General features: G+C 41.3%; 1 protein-coding gene across 9 annotated transcripts in view; it reads left to right on the plus strand.

The window, feature by feature from the left end:
- Positions 1-20,752, plus strand: part of kiaa1217 (KIAA1217 ortholog) — a 153,484-nt gene that overhangs the window by 18,487 nt on the left and 114,245 nt on the right. For 2 of the 9 annotated variants that reach the window (XM_074693245.1, XM_074693249.1), the window contains exon 1: positions 19,554-20,690. The exons of 1 other annotated variant lie outside the window; for it this stretch is intronic. In XM_074693245.1, coding sequence (XP_074549346.1) covers positions 20,366-20,690 — 325 coding nt within the window. In that variant the 5' untranslated portion in view covers positions 19,554-20,365. Of the gene's footprint in view, positions 1-19,529; positions 20,691-20,752 lie in introns of those variants that run through there. 6 more of the 9 variants (XM_074693248.1, XM_074693246.1, XM_074693252.1 and 3 more) reach the window with 5 other exon arrangements.

Below are 20,752 nucleotides of genomic sequence, written 5' to 3' on the forward strand. Positions count from 1 at the left end.
ATCTGTGTGGTAATTTAAAAGATTCAATTTTAGTTTTTGGGATTCTTATGTCAAAGAGTAGAAATCTAGCACTGTAAAAAATGCTTCCCAGCTAGGATTGTTGTTGGATCAGCTACCTGAATGCACCCCTCCTTTAAAAACCTTTTGTATAATATTTTTCTTTACTTGGATGGAAGCAGACAAAATCAATCCAAACTTCATTTAACACTCCTGTCCTTTTGCACTAAAATGTAACGTTCGCTGAGAGTTCACTTATCAGTTCAACCCTTGTATTAGTACCAGCACTGTACCAAAGTGGCTCTTAACTTTTCTGGAGGAGCTGAAAGGATTATGTGGTATATGAAGGACTGACCTTGATACAACTTCAAAGTGAGAAAAGTAATGTGACTGGAAGGCAAAGCTGACCAGGAACCTTTGAAAAAGGATTGTTGTTTGTACTTTATGTCTGAATATTGTGGAGCAGAATTTTGGGAAGTTGAAGGAGTTTTGTATTTGAAGAAATGATAAATGAATATTTAAATAATACTCAGGTTAGCTCTTTATTTTAGGTCAGCAGGGGGACAAAATATATGATTTCTCATATTCATGTTACTTGCAACAATATCAAGCAAACACATAGAACACATAGATTCAGGATTTGTTTGGGGTTGAGCAAACCAGTGCTTGGTGAGTTTAAAGAAAGAAAACTTAAGTAACATTAAGATAAATTACTTACAAGGTGTAACTAACCAATCATTAGCTATTTTTTGCAAAAGAGGATAGAAAAAATCCCTCAGGGTACAAGTTTTGTGTTTGTTTTGACTCATAGACTGTATAAATAGATGGAAGATACGTTAGCCCCCCAAAAATAAGGCCAAAACTTTAAAGAGGGGTACTGTGCTTATCTTTATTTTTTTAAAGAGTTTATGCCATCCCTGTGGTAGCCCATAGTAGCTTAAATACATTACAGGTAAAAAAAAACCAAACAAACAGTTGTTTCTTTAGGGCACCCCACCTCAACAAACCACCTTTCCTCTAGTTGGCCAGCCCTGGGCTGCACGGTGGCGTAATAGTTAGCTCTGCAGCCACACAGCAAGAAGGTCCCAGGTTCGGATTCTGTGTGCAGTTTGCATGTTCTCCCCTGGGCGTGAGTGAATGGTTGTCTGTCTATGTGTCAGCCCTGTGATTGGCTGTCCAGGGTGTACCCCTCCTCGCGCCCGATGACAGCTGGGATAGGTCCAGCCACCTGCGACCCTGAACAGAATAAGCGAAGAAAGTGAATGAGTGAATGACTGGCCAGCCCTCTGGTGGCCTGTCTCAGGGCAGAGTTTAAGCAGACTTTGGTGTTTGAGACCCATCTCTTTAATATATCATGAGCCACTTAGGAAACCCATATGCGGCAACAAAATTTGAGCAACTCTCATGAAGATTGCATGAAGATCTTGTGTGTTTGTAGGATGGTCTGTTTGAGCTGTTTAAAGACAGATTCAAGGATTGATACAACATGTGAATACGTAGCGGTTCGAAAAACTACTCATTTTTAAAATGAACATCCAGCAATGTTACTTTACATCCATTGTTTAAAAAAATGGGAAAGTATAATAGCCTCTCTTTAATAGCTCCTGCTTTTGGCTGACCGTGGTATCGATCTTGAAGCCAGCCTTCTCCTCCATGTTAACAGATGGAACATTAGTCCAACTTTAAAATTAGAACACATGGCAAATCTATGTTTTGATTTTTTTTTTCTTCTTCTTGACATGACGCCAACACTGTATCATCAGTTAAACATGTCAGCAACTACTGCAGGGGGATTTTTGGCTTCACTTTTGTACCGTTGGAGAGGTCACCACCAAACTGAACTTTGACGGCCATAGTTTTTAAGGCAGTCTGGTTTTTAACTTTAGTCTCAAATGTTTTACAGTGTCTGGCAGCTGCTACTTTTCATTATCTCCAAACAGCTGCCGGTTATCTCCTCCTTCTTTCCCTCCTTCCAGCAGAAAGCTCATTCAGAAGCAGCCAATCGCTGAGGTGAAGAGAAGTTGGCACAAACTTTCCACTGACCTTAAGGACCTTTTCAGTCCCTCAAACCCGTGAGTCACCCGAGCCCCTCTGCCTGCCTCAGAACTTGACACAGAATGGCGCCCGGGAGTTTAATATCACGGGGATTGTGGGTGCTCCTGACTGATAGAGGTTTGGGGTTGGACTTTGATGTTCTTTGTGCCTCTTAATGAGGATCAGACTCCAGGGTTTTTGGCCAAAGCCCTCCCCCCGCTTTCCTCTGCTCTGGGTAGAGGGACAGCAGAAACTAAAGGACCACTTTTACCTCAAGAGGAGGATTTTTTCCCTCCTCTTCTCTTCAATACATTTCTCCTCCCTCTTCATCTTCATTCTTTAATCAGCCTCTCTGGCATCCAGGGCGTCCCCGTGTCTCAGTGAGAGTTCATACGTTCATTATGAAGTTCTTCCCCCAGATGAATCAGGCCTCTGAAGTCTTTTCATCAGCACCTCAGGGGAAGGAGGTGTGCAGAGGAACCCAGAGCACAGCACAGTACAGGAAACGCACCCACGGGGGGTCCAGCCAGCCAACACCAGTCCAGACCCGAAGACTGAAACATGTGTAGACAAAACTGCCATGAGTCAAAGGGTCAGGGCAGATGTCAGACAAGGGGAGGGCCTGTTAAACCCCCCTGACCCAAGCTCTGAAATTGAAGGCCAATCAGAAACATATGTGCACTGGCTCGTGTTAGCTCGCCTTTCCTGCTGAAAGACATATTGATGAATTAACTCTGGGAAACAAAGACCCACTGTAGTGTCATTGCTCTCCCTGTTAGCAGGGCATAGCACACTCTCGCTGGATGTGATGGACACTTGTGAAGTATGAGCTGATGTACTGATGTCAGTCAGTAGTTGCTGAAACTTCCTGCTCTTAATGATGCCATTTTCTTTTTCTGATAGTTTTCCCACAATAAAGTCAATAAATACCAGATGCTTTGACAACAGAGTGTGAGATATTGAAGGCTATTTTCCTTTCTCAGACACTGACCCTGATAACTCAACCTCAGTACTAGCTTACACATGGTACCTCTTTAATGCTCCCACAGTAAAAAGCTCCTGATAAACAAAGAAGTTCACCAAATGGCAAAGTGATGCTGGAACCTGGATTTTGGCATTGTCAAAGACAGATATAAACACAAGAACCAGTATTTTGGGCTGATGCTAGCCTAAGTATTAGTTAAGGCCGATGCTGTTCCTGTTGAAGAAATAAAAGTCCAATGCTGAGACTAGTATCAGTATTTTAGGCTAATATTGGTACCATTATGGTAGTAGCAGCTGATGAATATACCAGCATACCAGTATCAATAATTTAGGTAGTACTTTAATCTGTATTTTTTTTTGCCGATACTGTTCCCGATATTGGTGTTTTGGGCTAACAGTGACCACTTTAGCAATTTCTGGTAATACTAGCATCAATATAAAAATGTCCGACTAGCCCTGATACTATGGTCAGTAGTATGGGTGGATCACAGTATGAGTATTAGTTCTTTTGGCTGATCCTGATACTGGCATTGCTATCATCAGAGGCTCATACTGATACCAGTACAGAAATGAAAGTCCAATACAGAGATCTGTGATCTGTGATCAGTATATTAGGGCGTCCTGAAGTCTATGTAAGAGATATTGAATCAGTATTTTGGACTGGTACTTGTATAAATAAACCAATACAGGTGTCAGCCTTGGTATCAAATGGTTGTTATTGATACCAGTGTTGGTATTAAGAGTGCAATTCTAATACCAGTGACAGTATTTTGGGCTGAAAGTGATTATAATGCTAGCAATTCTAGCATCAGTACTAAAACTTGGGGTAACTGTTGGTTGTTTTGGCCAATACTTGCTAAGAAAAGTCCAAAACAGATAGTGTCAGTATTTTGGGCCAATACTGACACCAGTATCAGTATTTAATGCTAATATTGTAGAAGTATCAGTACTTTTTGGGCATTACTGATACCATAGTTGCAAAATTCAGAGCTTACACTGATACCATTACAGAAATGAAAATCCAGTACTGACATCAGTATCGTTATGGCCAATACTGATAACAGTGTCAGTATTTTGAGGGCAATACTAGCTTTTGTATCGAATTTCCTGGTTACAATTGATGCCAGTATCTGCATTTTTGGCCTCAGTTGCTAATATCAGTCTCTGTATCAGTACTCACTAAAAAACAGCTGGGTTATGACTTTTTTAACCCATATTAAGTCATTTATTTTAGATTTGGGTTATTTTTGTGCAACTCAAGTGCTGACTTAAAATCCATCAACTCATCATTCATTGGTTGTCTCAGCACCTGGGTTGTTTGTGGTTCCATCACGTCGTCATCATGTTGACAGACGTGCTCCACCAACCAGACACTGCACCAGGATCGGTGCACCAAGCACTCACCCATATCAGCACCATTCCAATTAATATTCAGTATTCAATGTTCAATACAATCTTCTTGGTGACCAAACTTCAAATAACTGCTCCTTTACATTTTAAGACACTAGTTTTAGCAAAGTAATTTTTGTTGTGACAGCATTTTTTTTAAGCACGAGTGAGGTGAGAACACACAACATCACTCAGGGATCACAGGCTGTCTGAGCCACTCATGCAATTAACTGACTATTTTGCATCTTGGCACAAACCTGTTGTCCGTGTTCCATGGCAGAGACTAACTGTCTGTGCAGCACGGCACAAACCTGTTGTCTGTGTTCCGCAACATGGACAAAATATGTTTAAAATACAGTTAAGTTGGACCAACATTTTGTGTGTATTTCTATTTAATACTGGCTGCCTGAAGCGTCTGTCTCTTTTTGTGCAACGGATTACAATTAGATCCAAGTCGCTGCTTTTTCCAGCTGAGGAACTGGGCTTTTAACTGGTGTAATGGCTTTAGTGGCAATCCATAAAGATCCATCCCATTATGTCTGTAGTAGCATGTGGACCATTGCATAGTGAAGAGCCGTGGAACCAAAAAGTCTTTCTCGTTTGTACTGAGACCTCACACTTCACACTTTGTGTGAATTGTTCCTCTGTCCCTGTCCCTCATCTGCATTGTCATGTGACTTTCCCTGACGTATTTTTACCCCACTCCTGTTTAAAGCTGCATATTTAGTGCCCTCGTCTGCCCTTTGTGTCTTCATCACTTTGTGTCCCTGCATCAGATGTTTATCTCTGTCCTGTGTTTTTTTTTGTCTCAGCCCCGGCCTGTGCTGTTGGCTCAGCAGATCTGTGCTGCTGACTGAAGCCTTGTGTGTTTGTGCATGTGTGTGTGCCTGCCTGCTCGCCTTAATGTGTACGGTCTGAGGACTTCCTGTTGTGTAGTGACGTGGACGCTGGTGTTTGCTGCCACTGCAGTTCAGCTGTCGCTTTGTTCCCGCTGTTGCTCAATGATCACTGAGATTTTAGAAGCGCACGCACAGAGCTTCAAACACACCCCCAATTACCGAAAAAGTGAAACTTTTTGAGGATACCGAGAGTGGATTGAGAGGGGATGTATCATGATCTTATACTTCAAAATCAATATCAGTACAAGCTTAAAAATCCAATCTCAGGTGGCTTCATAATCTTTTTTTTTTGCTTTTGATCCCCCACTCCAATCCTCCTCTTCATCACATGACTCTCCCGTTTGTTTTAAACTCATTCCCACAAACTTTCCCATGACTAAGAGTCAGAAAATCATTCATATTCATATGTCATCATCCATCCAAGCACCTCTTGGCCTGCTGCCTTGCCGCCGAGAAAAGCAAGACTTGCTCATTGAGGAATGAAAGAATTTCCACATTAATGAAGATGTGTGGAGCTGTGGAGCCTTGCATGGCTGGCTGGCTTAATCTTGCCTGTGCAGACACAGGTTATAAAGATTTACAGATATTTGAAATTAGTTATTGGGTTTAATCGACTCTGCACGGGAAGCTTTAAGGATGAGGTCACGCTTTAAATAAACACATAAGGTTTTTCTCAAACCTCAACCCCATGAATTATAATCGACATATTTTTGCCTCTGCACAACTCCCGCCGTAAGATCCACATAGTTCAACTCTGTCTGCTTTACAACACATAATATATTCCTTATGATTGATGCATCTGTGATGTGCAGTGGAATGGTTTCCACCGGTGAAAGTATGCAAATTTATGGGGACGATAATCTGTCATTTGAAAGCTGTCAGCTTGATTTAGAGACTCGGGCCACGAAAACCTCGTACCAAAATCTACTTTCTTGGCAAGCATGTGTACACACATACATACACACACACACGGATTATTCACAATCCCCCTGTGAGTGCTTAGACAAATGGCATTTTCACATGTTAAAGGTCAAAAATGAAATGGCTGGTGTGAGCATAAATTTGGATACCGCAGCTTCTATGGCGGAAAGGGAAGTCATCAGTGTTACTGCAGGTTGAAAAAGCACCAATTTACTGCTGAGGAAGTTATGCTCGACTGCATTTCAGTTCATATCATTCAGCGAGAGCATTCTTTCAGACAGAAGCAACTCCTTGATGAGAACGAAAAATTCTCTCTTGCATTTTTTCTTAAATTTTTTTCCCTCCTTCTAACCTTGAAAGTAGGCAAATCTTGATTTTCTTTGTATATTACAGTGAACCAACTACATCTGCTTTATCTATAAGAATATCTACATGTCTGAAGATCAAAAAGGTAAATGAAAAGAGAAAATATGCAAAAAAAACATTAAAGCATCTTTGGAACGTTTTGATTGGCACGCCATTTGGTCAAAGCTGTTCCCCTTATCCCACTCACAAAGTACTTTTAGACAGCAGGAACTTGGAACCTTTTGAGGAGCTCTGTGTGTTTTGACAGGAGGATTCAGGATCTAAATCTAGTTCCAGGCTGGGTTTCCGTTATCCAGTAATTACCAGACTTTGAGCGGTAAAATTTGCCGAAGTCTGACATATTTCAACTCCACCGGTCAAAATGTGCGGTGAAAAATATTCCCTCTTATCTTTTATGGATAGGGCTGGTCTATGTGGAACAAAACCTTTTTTTTTTTTTTTCAGGCGGTACTAAACTTGCAGCACGGGTTTCATTTACTCCGACAAAGCGCGCAGAACAACAACAATACAGCGGGAGACACATGTCGAAACAGGCGAAACTTAAAGGCTTTTTTACTAAACAAAGTAGTTCAGAGGAGAAAGATGGTGGTGAGACTGAAATCCCAGAGGCTGCAGCAGATGATGTCTTGCCTCCTGCCCAGAAGAAAAGGAAAAGTCAGTCGATTCGGACCGAATGGAATCTTCTGCTGTGCAGTATTTATTTTAGTTAACCAATTGAGTCAGTTGATGGCACTCATTTTATTTGATACAGCCTATGCTTTAAAAGAAAGTTTTATAAATGGACGTGCTTTGATATTATTCTTATATGTGCGTCGTATCATTTTAAGTCCGCCCCTTAAAGTAAACGTAAGGATCCATGTAAACTTAATGGCATGACCTTAAAAGCAACAAATTAGTTGCCTTAACGAATTTCGTTAGTAGATAATGTGAAGACTTGTAAAATATAACTTCCATGAGGCTATTCACTCATGCAGAGACAGATCACCCTATAGAGCCCAAATTTCATAGTCGCTGTAGAGGTGCGGATCCTGACTGTCATTATTCAGGAGCTGTCCACGGGACTCCGCTGTTTGACTTCTCATTACCCATTGACGCACAGTGCAGGGTTTTATAATCAGTTTTTGGAATCAGTCCACTCAGGTTGTTACACAACTTTACTTTGAAAATAGAACAAATGTTTCTAGTACCAATTTATTTATGTATTTAAATCTGTCACGTTTAAATCTTAAATTTGTCACGTATACTAGCGACAAAGATTACATCAATCGAAAATACACCCCCACTTAATAACAGGAACCGATTTTTTTTTACAGGCTTGCTTTGCAGGTGAGTAGACTTTATATAGGCTATATGTCCTGATCTTTGGGCATGTCTTTGAATAAATTCCCCTACCACTCTATTGAAATTTTGTCCGCACGAAATTTGACAGGCGAGGGCGGGGCCCTTTGAAAAGTATACCCCCACCCCCAGCCTCGCGGAAGCTGCGGGGGTATATTTTGCAGCATTTAAGCTAAATCAATTCAGATAATATTTGACCGGGAAATCAAACGCTTGTCCGGTAAATTGAAAACCTGTCGGTCACGTTGTCCGTTGCCATTTTTTATTGCTGAAACCCTGTTCAGGGATGTTAATCCCACCCTGAAAAATTCCTACTTTCCAAACGTCCAGAAACTTTGGGGAACAGAGCCTGCATTTCTGAACTTTTCTGATTGATAGAGGTGTTGTTGCAGTCCCACGTGTTTTATTTCACCTGCCATTCATAGTAACACAAACACAACTGTGATTCACTTGATTTAACTACAACTTAACATTTATCTTCCCCATAGTGCAACTGTGTCACTGTCACATTGGAACAACCCTGTAAGCTTGGTGTTTCCAGCTGAATATGTATTTTGAGTTTATAACAGCTATTGATGATAATCTAAAGAAGTTTGAGAGGCATGCAGCTGAGAACCACCAGTTAACAGGGTCACCCATTAAACTGTAACACTGGTTGATCTTTGCCACAACTTTGTCTTTTTCTTAGTGCTCTCTACTGGTCTGGCAGAGTAATGAAACTGCTTATTGTTTCTTAGTAGTGGTTGGTTTTAATCTCATATCTGCTTAAGATCCCCAAATGAAGAATTTGAATTTTAGGACATTCCAAAATTGCAATGCTTGACTAATCAAATGAATTGACATCTATAGAGGCAGGGGGAGTTAGTAAATTAAAATGTGCTCATAAGCCACTGTGGTTGAGAGTGGTGCCCTCTTTGGATGAGAGTTCTGCATCAATATGAGGAGAAGATGACAGGCATGGCGAGATGCTGGAAGTCAGAAAAGTTCAGGCAGCTCACGCTCAAACTGAGGATGTGTCGCGGTAGATCAGCGAGAAAGAGCAGCGGGATTGTGAGAAAGACGACAGAGATCATGGATAGGATCAAAGGATGGCAGATAAACGTGACCAAAAGAATATGATTTGTCTATTTTTTGCATCAAAAAAAAAAAAAAGACTGACATAAAAGAAGAGAAGCCGCTATTTTCAGGTAGTCTTGGTGTTTACATAGTCATAGAAAACAATATTATTTGAGTTTTGAAAGATCCTTCAAGATGTGCCGAAAATGGCTGGCAGTGAATGAGTTAATTGTGCGGTAATTTTTAGAATGCATTAACTTGTAGTGTAATTAATTAATCTAATTAACATGTAAAAGTGATAGCCGTACCGTTTTTGGCTTCTACATGTGTAAGAAATCATTTTCAAATAGGAAAGAAGTATTACAAAATATATTTTAAAAAAAAGGTATTGTGTTTTCTTGTCAAGTGAACGCCTTTAAATAACTTTTTCTGATAGCTAGTTGACTTTTCATAGGTTATACTGAGGCAAGAGTATGACTCTGTTTTTTTTTTTTTTTTTTTTTTTTTTGGTTACAGATGACTTTCATGAACGTTTGAGCCTTTGTGATTTTATTACCCTCTCAATCTAAATGTAAAGTATACTTATTGAACTTGTTAACTAAAGCTGAATTTTAGAAAATTCTAGCTGTGAATATACTTTAAGTGTCTTATGCATTTACAGGCATAGTGTCAGAATTTCATATTTCATATTTCAACTGCTTAATTTTTTACATGTTTTCTCACAGTGCTGCCCCCCAGTGGCTTAAAACACAGGCCGACTTTGTTTCAGTTTTCACCTGAATACCCACAGCATCTGTCAGTTCTTTGATGTGATAACGTTCATCTAGACTTAGATTCTGCTCAAGAAAAGTTAATTTTAATGACGAAATATGAAACTTTATGCAACCTTATATTTGAATATGAATGTAAATTAAGATTTAGAACATGTCTTGAGAAATTTTCCTTTATCTTCCGGGAAAAACCAAGGCTGCAGCTGTTCCTGCATAAAAAAACACCACCGCTCCTCTTCCATAATATATGAGTCACTAAAAGGCTTCTCAAGCTCTTCAAGCTGTTTACAAGATGCTAGCAACAAGATCTAACAAGTCCTTATGGTGTGGATTTGTGTGTGTGGGCTCGGGTTTGCATCAAATTCTGCTCTGTTGAAGACCAGGTGGGAGATAAGATAACAGAGTTACAGAAAAAAAAGCTTTTTGATGTTTCATCTCGTAGATTTTATTCTTAAAGGCGTGAGTGGGTCTTTCCATATTTCACCTTGTTTGTCTCCTGGGATGGTTTGAATATTTGGGCTGTGTGTGTGCAGCTTTATGCGAAAACTTGCACTTGGAAGTAAAGTCTTTTTGACTCCTGCACTGCAATGCTGGAACACTATTCAACCAATATGTAAATGAGTTCATTTTGTTGTCACATTGCGTGTGTCACAAAGGTTTCAGACTCTCTCTTAACATTAAGAGGGGAAACAGAGTATTTAATATCAAAACAAAAAATCCATCCATTAACATAAAATCCAGACACTATAATCATTTTTCTGGACTTGTCTCAGCATAAACATACTTTTTTCTGTTGAGTGTTTTAGCTGAGAAATGGCATCAAAGTGTTTTTTCTTCTCAGAAAGATGCTGCAGTTGCAGAATTACTCCTCTCCCTCTTCTTTTCCAGCTCACTCTCCTCCTTTTCTCTGTTTCCTCCTGCATGCAGCCATCGAACTAAAAATCAATAGGCCATAAAGAGAGTGGGGAAGCTTTTATTTACATCAGTCTGAGTGAAGATAGGTGGTTTGTCTCTCCTCATATCCGCTTTATACACTTCAGCCAGAAGCTTTCCGTTTGCCTCCAATAACACACTTGACAGGCTGTCCAGATAAGACGCTAAACTCTCCTTAAAACGCTGAGGCACAAAGGAGAGGAAGAGGCTGTGAGCTTAATGTGCATCCACTGCCGCAGGGGGAAAAAGTGGATGAAAATATTGGTTTGGAGGTAGACGTTTCCAAACTGTGTCCGGGTTTTCAGGCATGTGAATGCTGACACGCTGAAGCCCGTCAAGGTGAGGAGCAGGAGTGATTCATAAGGCCACAGGGGGGCCCCAGAGACAGGACATACAGAGCAGAAATTCATGATGACACAGGCTGTGGGACGTCATGCAGAATCCCTTCTCACTGTAAAACCACTCACTGCTCACTCTTTGGTGTTATTATTTCTGCTGTTTACTGCGTCTCATCTTATGAATCAGGGGAACATTTGAGGTAAACATTTTCTATTTCAGCATCTTTTACTGTAATCCTCTTATGGCTCCATGTTGAGAAGGGCTTCTACTTATTTCTAGTGACAGGAGCTCACAAAAAAGGGATGAGGTGACTGTTGCCTGAAGCAGTTTGCCTTTCTAAAGGCTTTTCCACAGTTTGAGCACAGTGACTTAGAGGATGCTGCATCGAGAATCTATAACCAGCCCAATTTCTCCTTTAACTACAAATATTTCCTTCCCTGTTTCATGATTTCTCCTTGTTTCAGTTTCCAACACCTAAGAATTTTCTAGGTATAAATATTCTGTCATAGGTCTAAACACTTGAAATCTATGAGTTAGTAAACAGGTATTTCCTTATAAGGCTGTAAATCACTTGTTTCATCACAATATGATTAGGGATGGGTACCGAATTAGGTACTGTTATAGGTACCGACCAAATTCTGTCAAAACTACTGGGTGAACATGAACACACCATTACAAGGTTTTGTATTGAAGAATAAACATGTTTAATTGAAAAACAACAACATTTTATCATAAAACAAATTTATGTTTTTTTTAACCGCATAAACACACAAAAGTACCAAAACTGATACCGTTGAATACCAATACCGATTGCCAGTTACCGGGCATTGGTACTGTATCGCTTCACATATGAAAGGTACCCATCCCTAAATATGATATTGATTCCTTCATTGATCAGTGATCAGATTTGCTTATCTCAAAAAACCTTACATAATTCCATTCTGATTTCAATTACCCCCCCCTCACCCCAAAAAATAAATAAATAAATAAATAAATAAATAAATAAATAAAAAAATAAAATAAAATAAAATAAAATAAATAAATAAGTAAATAAATAAATGAAATAAAATAAAATAAAATAAAACATTTTATCTACTCTGATGGTTTGATTCCCAAAATATAAAAGGCTGAAACAGAGATGATGAAGGGTGAAAAAGTTGGTCAGATTTGTTAAAACAGCAGCAGCATCTGTGGCCAGGTTTGTCGTGATCCTCGTGTACTTCAGTGATAACACAGTTTTAAATCGTGTTTTGTCCATTAACCCTTTTGATTTCCAAAATCTTAATATTTCTACACAGCTATTTTTTTTCCTGTGAGGAGAGTGAGTATCTCCTTCCCCCTCTTTGTATCAGCTGCTTGCTGCTTAGTGTTGTATGACAGTTCAGGAGGGTTTTGTGGAACAGGCATGGTGTTGGAATTTCAAAATAAAAGCACATCTCAACCCCCCATGTCCACCAAGCAGTCCAGTTTAGATTTGGGTTGGATCAGTAGAACCTGATCCTGTTTGTGTTTCCACGGCCAGACATGCCCCCTTGTGGTAGTCAGCGTGTAAGCTGGATTCTGATAGCTGCATTAGCTATGTAATAGAAAACGGATATCTTATCAAGTATTTTTTGTCTTAAGTAATTTTAAGTAAAAATTGTCTTGTTATACTTGATATGAGCCACATTCAACTGGCCAGTCCAGAATAATGTCTTGTTTTAAGTTATTAAAAGACAAAATGATGCTTGTAAAGAGTAAAGGGCAATTAAGACCTCATTTTTGTCTTAAAATAATTTGATACAAGACATTTTTCTGGACTGGTCAGGTAAATGTGGCTCATATTAAGTCTAGAAAGACATTTTCTACTGACTATAAGACAAAATCTAATAATGAATTTCAGTTTTTTCCAGTGCATAGCTGTGCGACACAGTGTACCCCACTAATAAATCCAATGAAGAAGAAAAACGTGACACAGTAAACAAAGACCAACAATAGAAGATATTCAATAATTTGTCTTCTTTGTGATTTCCATGTGGTTCTTTGTTACAAACATCAATCAAGCTTTGTTTCAGAGAAGACAGACAGCTGCTGCTGCACACAGTACATAATGATTCTTTCAACCAATCAACGGTCTGCAGTGATCTAACTCCACCTTCTTGGACTGGATCGGTTTAGTCTGGCAAAAAGTCCCAAAAAGTGGGACAGCTCGTCTTGGTTATTTGTAGATCTGACCCAGTTTTCGTAAATGGAAACACTACAAAATGCGTACTGCAATGAGACAAAGTGGTGGAGGGTGGAGATCATGTTTTGACTTTCCACAAATTTGATTGAACAATTGTCAAACCAAATGACTCGTAAAATGTTACTGTTATCTAGCATGTGCTGACTGAGAGGGGTTATTATGTTCTTCTATACTTTAATGCTGGATGTTCACATTAAATACCTGTAGATGTCCAAACCGCTACTTACTCATATGCTGTAGAAATCCCAATCATGTGTGTTGGTGTGTTATGCAGAAGACTAAGATTAAACCAGACTTTGCTGCCAAAACTAACACTGATTTACACTGAACATTTTTTTTTTTTTTTGCAGTAGTAGTGTTTTTTATTCAGTCACCATACAAACTTTTTTCTCTTGCAGCCTTGGTATCCAAAAAGACTTTCTCAATGCTTCTGGATTTGAATCTGTAACAACATAATCTGACAGCTAAATGCTTTTTTCCCTCATCTGTTGGACTTGGGGGTTTCCTTTAAATAGGTAAAAGCTGATTTCCATAGCACACCAAAATCAATATGGACTTGGTTTAATATAATTTCTTTTCACCAACTGCATATATTACTGCAGCTTCTTTCCTGTGGTGAGTTTCGCATTTCATCATGACACCAAGAGGTTTGAAAATGGAGCAGTGCCAACTCCAAACTTCAAGTCTAATAGGTCTGTTTTATCAAATCGTCTTTGATTCTGCAGACCAACCCGGATCAGTATCATGTATCTTTAGCAGGAAGTTAATAATACCACTCGGGACTAAGACTTTTGTCTCCTTTGACCTGTATGATTGGCAGCCTCTCTGCCACGATCAGTGCTGCGTTGACTACGACTCAATGCAGCAGCTAATGTGACATGCTGGGTGCCTCTTCCCCCAGGGAGCAGCACAGTGTTAAGACTAATTGGTCCCAACTGTCGGAGCGTCTTTCAGTCTCATGTAGATGACTTCTTTTTCTCTTCAGCTTCTTCAGGGTCACTTCTCTTCAGCTGCTATGAATACAGAGGGGACTGAAGTGACTCGTTTAGGAAAGAAAAAGAACAGTATGTCGACCAATTTAAGATCCAGTATGTTCCATACACAGACTCAGATTCATAGCTCTGTGAACTAGTAAAAAGTCTCTGATGAAATATTGATTGTTTGCTTGGGTGAGAAATTGTTATTCCGAGGAACATGAAAGTTTTACAGTTCTCTCAGTGAAGGCTTGCCTCTGAAATGCTTTTCTTTGTAAACCCACCAAATTCTTTCTCCATGACGCAGCAATTTCCAATAAAAAAAAATGCAGATTAAAAGATTTTTTTTAATGGAAATCTCTTCTGTTTTGGAATGCGTCATTGACAATGTCAGTAAAGTTGCAATCTGTTCTCAAAAGTTTTTTTTTTCTCCTCCCAGCCACCCCACACTGCCACACTCTGGTCCCAACATGCTCAGTAATATTGTTACGTATTTGTGCATTTCCGTGGAGCTTGTGTGCTTTGAGTACCAGATGCAGCAGCTGATATTGAGTGAATGTTACAAGCAGTAATGACTCATGATACGGTTGGGAGGGAGGGAGCGCTGAGATGGAATGTAGGGAAAGAAACAAGCAACCCCTCAGGGTTTGGAAAACAGACTCAACCTTAATCCTGAGCAGAGAGGTATACAGCTCACCCATCACCTTCCCCCAGTTTCTTCTCCTCAACCAAACCCACCACCAGCTCTGTAAAAGTCTTGGTCTTTGGGTTCATTCTCCTAAATTTATCTGGGGAAGTTGAATTTATAATCTAATTCTGTGCATAAAATGACCAGGTGGATATGAAAGGAGTTTATAGCTCTCCAACTTTTCTCTTTAACCGTATTCATACACCAGTGGTTGGCTCGTGTATGAATCCAACTTGCAGCACCTTTCCTGCATGTCATTCCCGACCCTTAAGCATGGTTCATGCTTGACGCTCTGCAAGTTCTGTGCGGCTTCTTGTGAACATATGATATCATTTTAGCAGCCTCACCTCCTTGCACTGTCCTTTTCATTTGGAAAAATTTTGCGCTGCACACCCCAGAAAATTTTTCTCCTGGTGTCCAAAGTACGAAAAATTCTGGCATTTATATGGTTAATCACACAGACATCACAATAATAACTTGTGTGAACAATGGTGCGTTCCATTTGTACTCGGAAGTCGGAATTTCCGACTTGTAAGTAGGAGCACCCACATCACCCCCAAGTTCCCAGTAGGAAATTCCCGAGTTCGGGGATATAAACAGTAATTGAGCACCTGTTATATTCTTTTTATTTTAGAATCTCTTACTAGTATTTGTGGCAATAAATCAGCCGTGTACATAGTATTATTTGATGTTTCTAAACAGAAATACTGCTTTTTGGCAAGCTTTTACGTCATGGCAACTGGAGCGCCAAACTTGGAGACGATGTCATTCCAACTCCTGACTTCCCAGTTCCGAGTACGAGTGGAAGGCAACACAATTCCTGGTGGGAAATAGTGGTCAAACTCAGTAGAGAAAGAGGGACTGGCGAAAAGAATGTTGTAAACGGTGTAAACAACTTCTTCTCCTCCAATTTAGTACAGTGGTATGCCTGTTTTTGTGATACATCGCCCCCTGCAGTTTGGGATGCAAACAGAGTGCTAAGAAGTATCAAAGCCACACGCGTTTTCACATGTTGATTCCACGTGTCTCATGTCCATGCATCATGTTTGTGCGAAAAAGCATAATACAGCCTTTATACTGTTACCAAGTCCTCCCAAAAGAAATTAAACAATGAAAAAAAAAGAAAAGGAAAAAAAAAAGACAACGGTAAATCAATAAACCCAGTCAAAAGTCAGGAAGGCTGTACTGAACGCAATATTGGACACTAATGTGGCTATCTTGTGTTTTTTTCCCCTTTTATTAAAATGTTTATTTTGCCACAACCAGGATTATTACTTCCACGACCTGAATCCTCTGAAACTGGAAAGTAAAGGAATCAATCCAGTGTGCTGTGAGGCTCATGCCTGAATTACACCAGATAGTTCTGAAGTGTGACTCTGTTGTGCTGCGTCTTGACTGCGTTTGTCGACTTAAACCGGCTGCGTGTTCAGCCTGACAAGCAGCATGACTGACAGACAGCTGGAGTCACGAGACCAAGGAGTTCCCGCACTTCCCGCTTCATTGATAAACTTCTCCTTATCCATGTTGGGCTGTAAAACCTCAAACCTGTTGACTCCTGGTCTTGCACCACTCCTTGTGTCCATTTATCATCGTATTTAAGCTAAATACAAACAGATTTTGACATGGCCTGTTTTATCTTCCCGACGCTGAATTTATGCGTCACAGCTCCACGTCTGTCAGAATTGGATGGCTGTGTATGACCTGCAACACGACAGACCAACCACGCAGACGTACCGCAACAGAACGGCTCCAGTGTGAGTTGACTCATTGATTTGAACGAAAACCTATCCGATCCGTTTGCAGAGACAGACTGCAGACGCATCCGGTGTATTTCAGCCGAGAGCAGAAACATGGGACTGCCATATTTTTTTTGCCTGACTTTACCCAGAATTTTTCCTGCGTGCCCTTTGAGCTGATACGAGAATGCAGCAGATGATGACCTTCAAATCATGCAACCTGTGTGAATCTGAGAAGTGACTCATTACAGGAAGAATAAAATAAAAGGAGAATCATTTTCAAAGCAAGAAGAGCAAAAATGTATGAACATCCTTCTGTTCAGACTTCATCGATATAAATGCAGAAACTTTCATTACAGCGAAGGCCTCTGCTACTTGATTCACCATCATGTACCTCCTGAGACTTATCCCTCAGCCAACAGGTTGGACTTCACAATTTGAAAGAAAAGTTTGGAAAATTTGGGGGCAGAACTTTTGAAACTTCAAGAAAATTTTAGGGACACAAATGTAAGAGGCTCTCATTTTCTTGAGTCTCCTCATCTTGAGCGTCTCCAAGCCTTAATGTGTGTTTTAGAGTACTGATATGGAAAAAAACTGCAGATTTTTCAGGAGCAGCTCTCACCTACACTGGCCTCAACATAGTTCACACAAAGGCTCTCACTTATAACTGTTCCCCCTTTTTAATAATTAACCTAAGACAGAGCATTTAATTAGAGAAATACCACAGAGGCACTCAGACAGCTCTTGCTGAGCCCACTAACCTCCTCACCCCCTCCCCCTTCGCACCTTTGAACCATGAGAGGCAAAAGCAGAAGTTACGGAATTTTTCTGCGCCATCATCTTTCCATAACCACCCATCCCACTGCTCCAAGGCTCAAACTTCTCAAACCTAAACCGCCTCCTCCCTGCCTGAAAAGTGAAACACTAGTCGCCTTCTTGGCGCTGCAAACCCTAGTGTTCGACAGCTGTGGTTGGGTGGCAGTTCTCTTGTTCGGGTCTTTTTTGTTGGCGCCAATTTGGACTTCACAGATAATCATCTTTCACAGTTTTTTTTGAAGTTGAAATTCGGTGGTTGCTTTTTTTTGCAGCTCTAGTTTGAAATGCAAATAGAATCCATGGCTGCATCGTGTGTCAACATTGGGGTTTGTTATTTGATACGTCGACGACTGTATGATCTATCACATTGCACAAAATCACAGGCTTAATTAGGAAACTCAAATTATATCCATCCATAAATGCTATGTTATTTAAAGCCTTTGAACCACAAGGGTTTTTTTTTTCTACTGCACAGTCAGAACTGGCTTCAAGCCTGGGAGTCCACACAGAGGGCTTTCATTTACTCCCAACACACACACACCAAAGCCTTGTAACCATAGCATGAGAAAGTTGCTATTAACTCTCTCAAAGCTCATTCAGACTGATGTATACGCAGCTTGTGTTTTCCATGGTCATCCTTTTTTTAGTTTCGATGTAATCCCAACCATGCTGTCGACATAACAACCAAACTGATGACGCACAAATATAATCTGATATGTAATCTTATGGAAATGTCTCTCTGCTCTTTCCCCCTTTCAAAAAATCCATCAGACACACGGCGGCTCCCATGAGGTTCTTAGCCCCACTGATTTTGTCAGCAAACTGTTCATCGGGAAAGTATGTAGGTCAATCTGCTTTGCTCTTTATCTAAAGCCATGCAGATACATAGGAATATGATAAATATTTCATATCCGTGCTATCAGCGATGGCCGTCTGGGGTGCTCTGAGAGGTTAGTAGGCAAAAAGGCAATCAGGAGAAGAGAGATGGGCTCAGTGTGGAGGAATTTGTCACGGCTTGAAGTGATATTCCACATGAAAGTGTTTTTTTTATCCTAAATCCCTGAGTAAACTTCTGACATGCGCATCATCACGCATCCAAACTCAGCAGTCAGTAAAATGAGCACTGAAGTCCATGTGGATTGTTGCTCTTTTGTAACATTTTGCCCGCCCCGGACACGGTTGATCCTTTAGCTCGTTGTAATCCATTTTCAGGCGTTGAGTTGGTGAGCACGCAACACAATCCCCACCCTGTGTATCACATGTCTGATTTGCATGCAGCGGCACATTACACAGATGTCACAAAGCAGAGTGGCCTGTGTGCACGATGATTACTTTCCAAACAGAGTCAGCAAAATGTGCTTTTCCCGCACAAGCAAAACTCTGAGCTCTTGTTTTTATAGCCCCTTCTCCCTCCGTCCCACCAACAATGATTCATGCTTTTATTGTGCTTGTCTGGCAAAGACGACTTTGTACTGTAAAAGAAATATCTCTGGGTTCCAACAAAGACAAATATTGGAAGTGCGATGTCAAAAAGAAGAAGAAGCGTTGTGAAAAGTTGTTTTTTTTAAAGGACAGAGGGTAAGAGGGAAAAAAAGGAAAGAAAAGCTCTGATCTTCTCTTCCACGCTGCGTCTCTCTCCGCCAACTCTGGCTGTATTTTTTTTCTTGTCACAGCTGATGCCTTCGGTGCAGGAGATCAGAACGGCTCCACTGTGTACACACACACACACACACACACACACACACACACACACACACACACACACACACATGCTGTAACACTCTCCTCCGCTGCGCTCTTTAATTCTCTGTAAATTCCAGCCGTGATTGTAGGGGCTTGGTGTTTTTTTGCGGTGTGTGTCCTTATTTTATTTGTAGTGCCTCTGGTAGCATGAACATCTTGTTGCATGTGAGGAGAGCAGGCTGTTTGAAGTAGTAGGACGAGAGACGGACAGAGGAGAAGATGAAAAAAGCGGAAAAGTAGGACGAGGTGAAGCCGGGGATTGTACCAAAGTGTGGCTTTGAGCATTTGGCGGATGACGTGAAGCGCTTCACACACACACACACACACATACACATCTGGAACGGCTTGAGCAGCTGCACCTGAAGACAAGGACTCCTCGGCAAAGCTTCTACCGGCACTTTCTCTTTCTTCGTGCCCTCTCTTTTTCTTTTTTTCTTGACTGTCCCTGAGTCTTCCTTTCTCTCTGGTCTCCGCCTGCCTGAGCGCTGGGATTGTTACCCGCTGAGCATCAGCAAAGAGGAGCGAGTGAACCGGAGCAAAAGGGAAGGGAAGAGGAGGAGAGAGGAGGCAAACGAGGACAGGAACATGGGAAAGAATTATAAGGCATGAGGCAGGAGAGGAGTTGACAACCATATTATGAGTGCAAGTGGCGAGGAGAGGGAGCAGGGGAAATTTACAAGAAATGACAAGGATGGAGAAGTAGAGAGTGTGAAATACGGGGAGGAGAGGCAGAGGAGGGATTAAGAAGCCGGAATGCGCTGACACCGGAGACCTGAGTTTCTGTTTGCTTTTGGCACAGCAAGTCCTGTCACTCTACAGGTTTATCTACACATACACCCACTTCACCAGCACACACACACGCACACACACTCACACACACTGTTTGCTTTGGAGGATGATCCCAGGAGGCCACGCCAGGAGAGGAGAACACCACCTTCCAAGGAGTTATTAACCCCCCACCACCCCTCACCCTCATCCTTCGCTTGCCTTCCCAAAAGTGCCCTCCCTCCTTCCCTCTGGCCTGCTCAGCCTACCTGCGCCGGTTACAACACGCTGGAGCTGCAGAGTCACACAGTCACTCAGTGAGAGCTCAGTAACCCTGGATCACCCACGGGGGGACACAGCTGCACTCACACTGGAGCTCTACTGACCCACAGGATGTCCAAACCGTCCAGGCTGGCGCGCCCGCCCTCTTTAGGGGCAGGATCCAAGCTGCCCTCGCCCAGGAAGGAATGCCCGGGCACGGTGGTTACGACGGGTCGAGCCCGGGTGGTGAGCGTGGGGGAGAAGCTGATGAGGGCTGGAAGTGATGGAGTACTGAGCAGACAAAAGTCTTTAACAGCTGCTGTGCCTCAGGAGAAACCACAGAAGGAAAGCCAGGCTGAGACTCAGGCCCTGGACCAGAGGCCAGGTGAGAAGGGCCAGAACATGGAGACGGTTCACCCTAAGAGCAAGATCAGCCCGCCTAAAGGCTCTCTGCACAGTAAGTCATCATCCAAACTTATCTTGCTTTGAAGCATTCGAGCAACTTTCAGATTCCCATTG

The sequence above is a fragment of the Halichoeres trimaculatus genome, unplaced genomic scaffold, assembly GCF_033239565.1.
Source record: "Halichoeres trimaculatus isolate MK-OKI-2021-1 unplaced genomic scaffold, fHalTri1.1 fHalTri1_scaffold_18, whole genome shotgun sequence".
In the NCBI taxonomy this organism is placed as follows: Eukaryota; Metazoa; Chordata; class Actinopteri; order Labriformes; family Labridae; genus Halichoeres; species Halichoeres trimaculatus.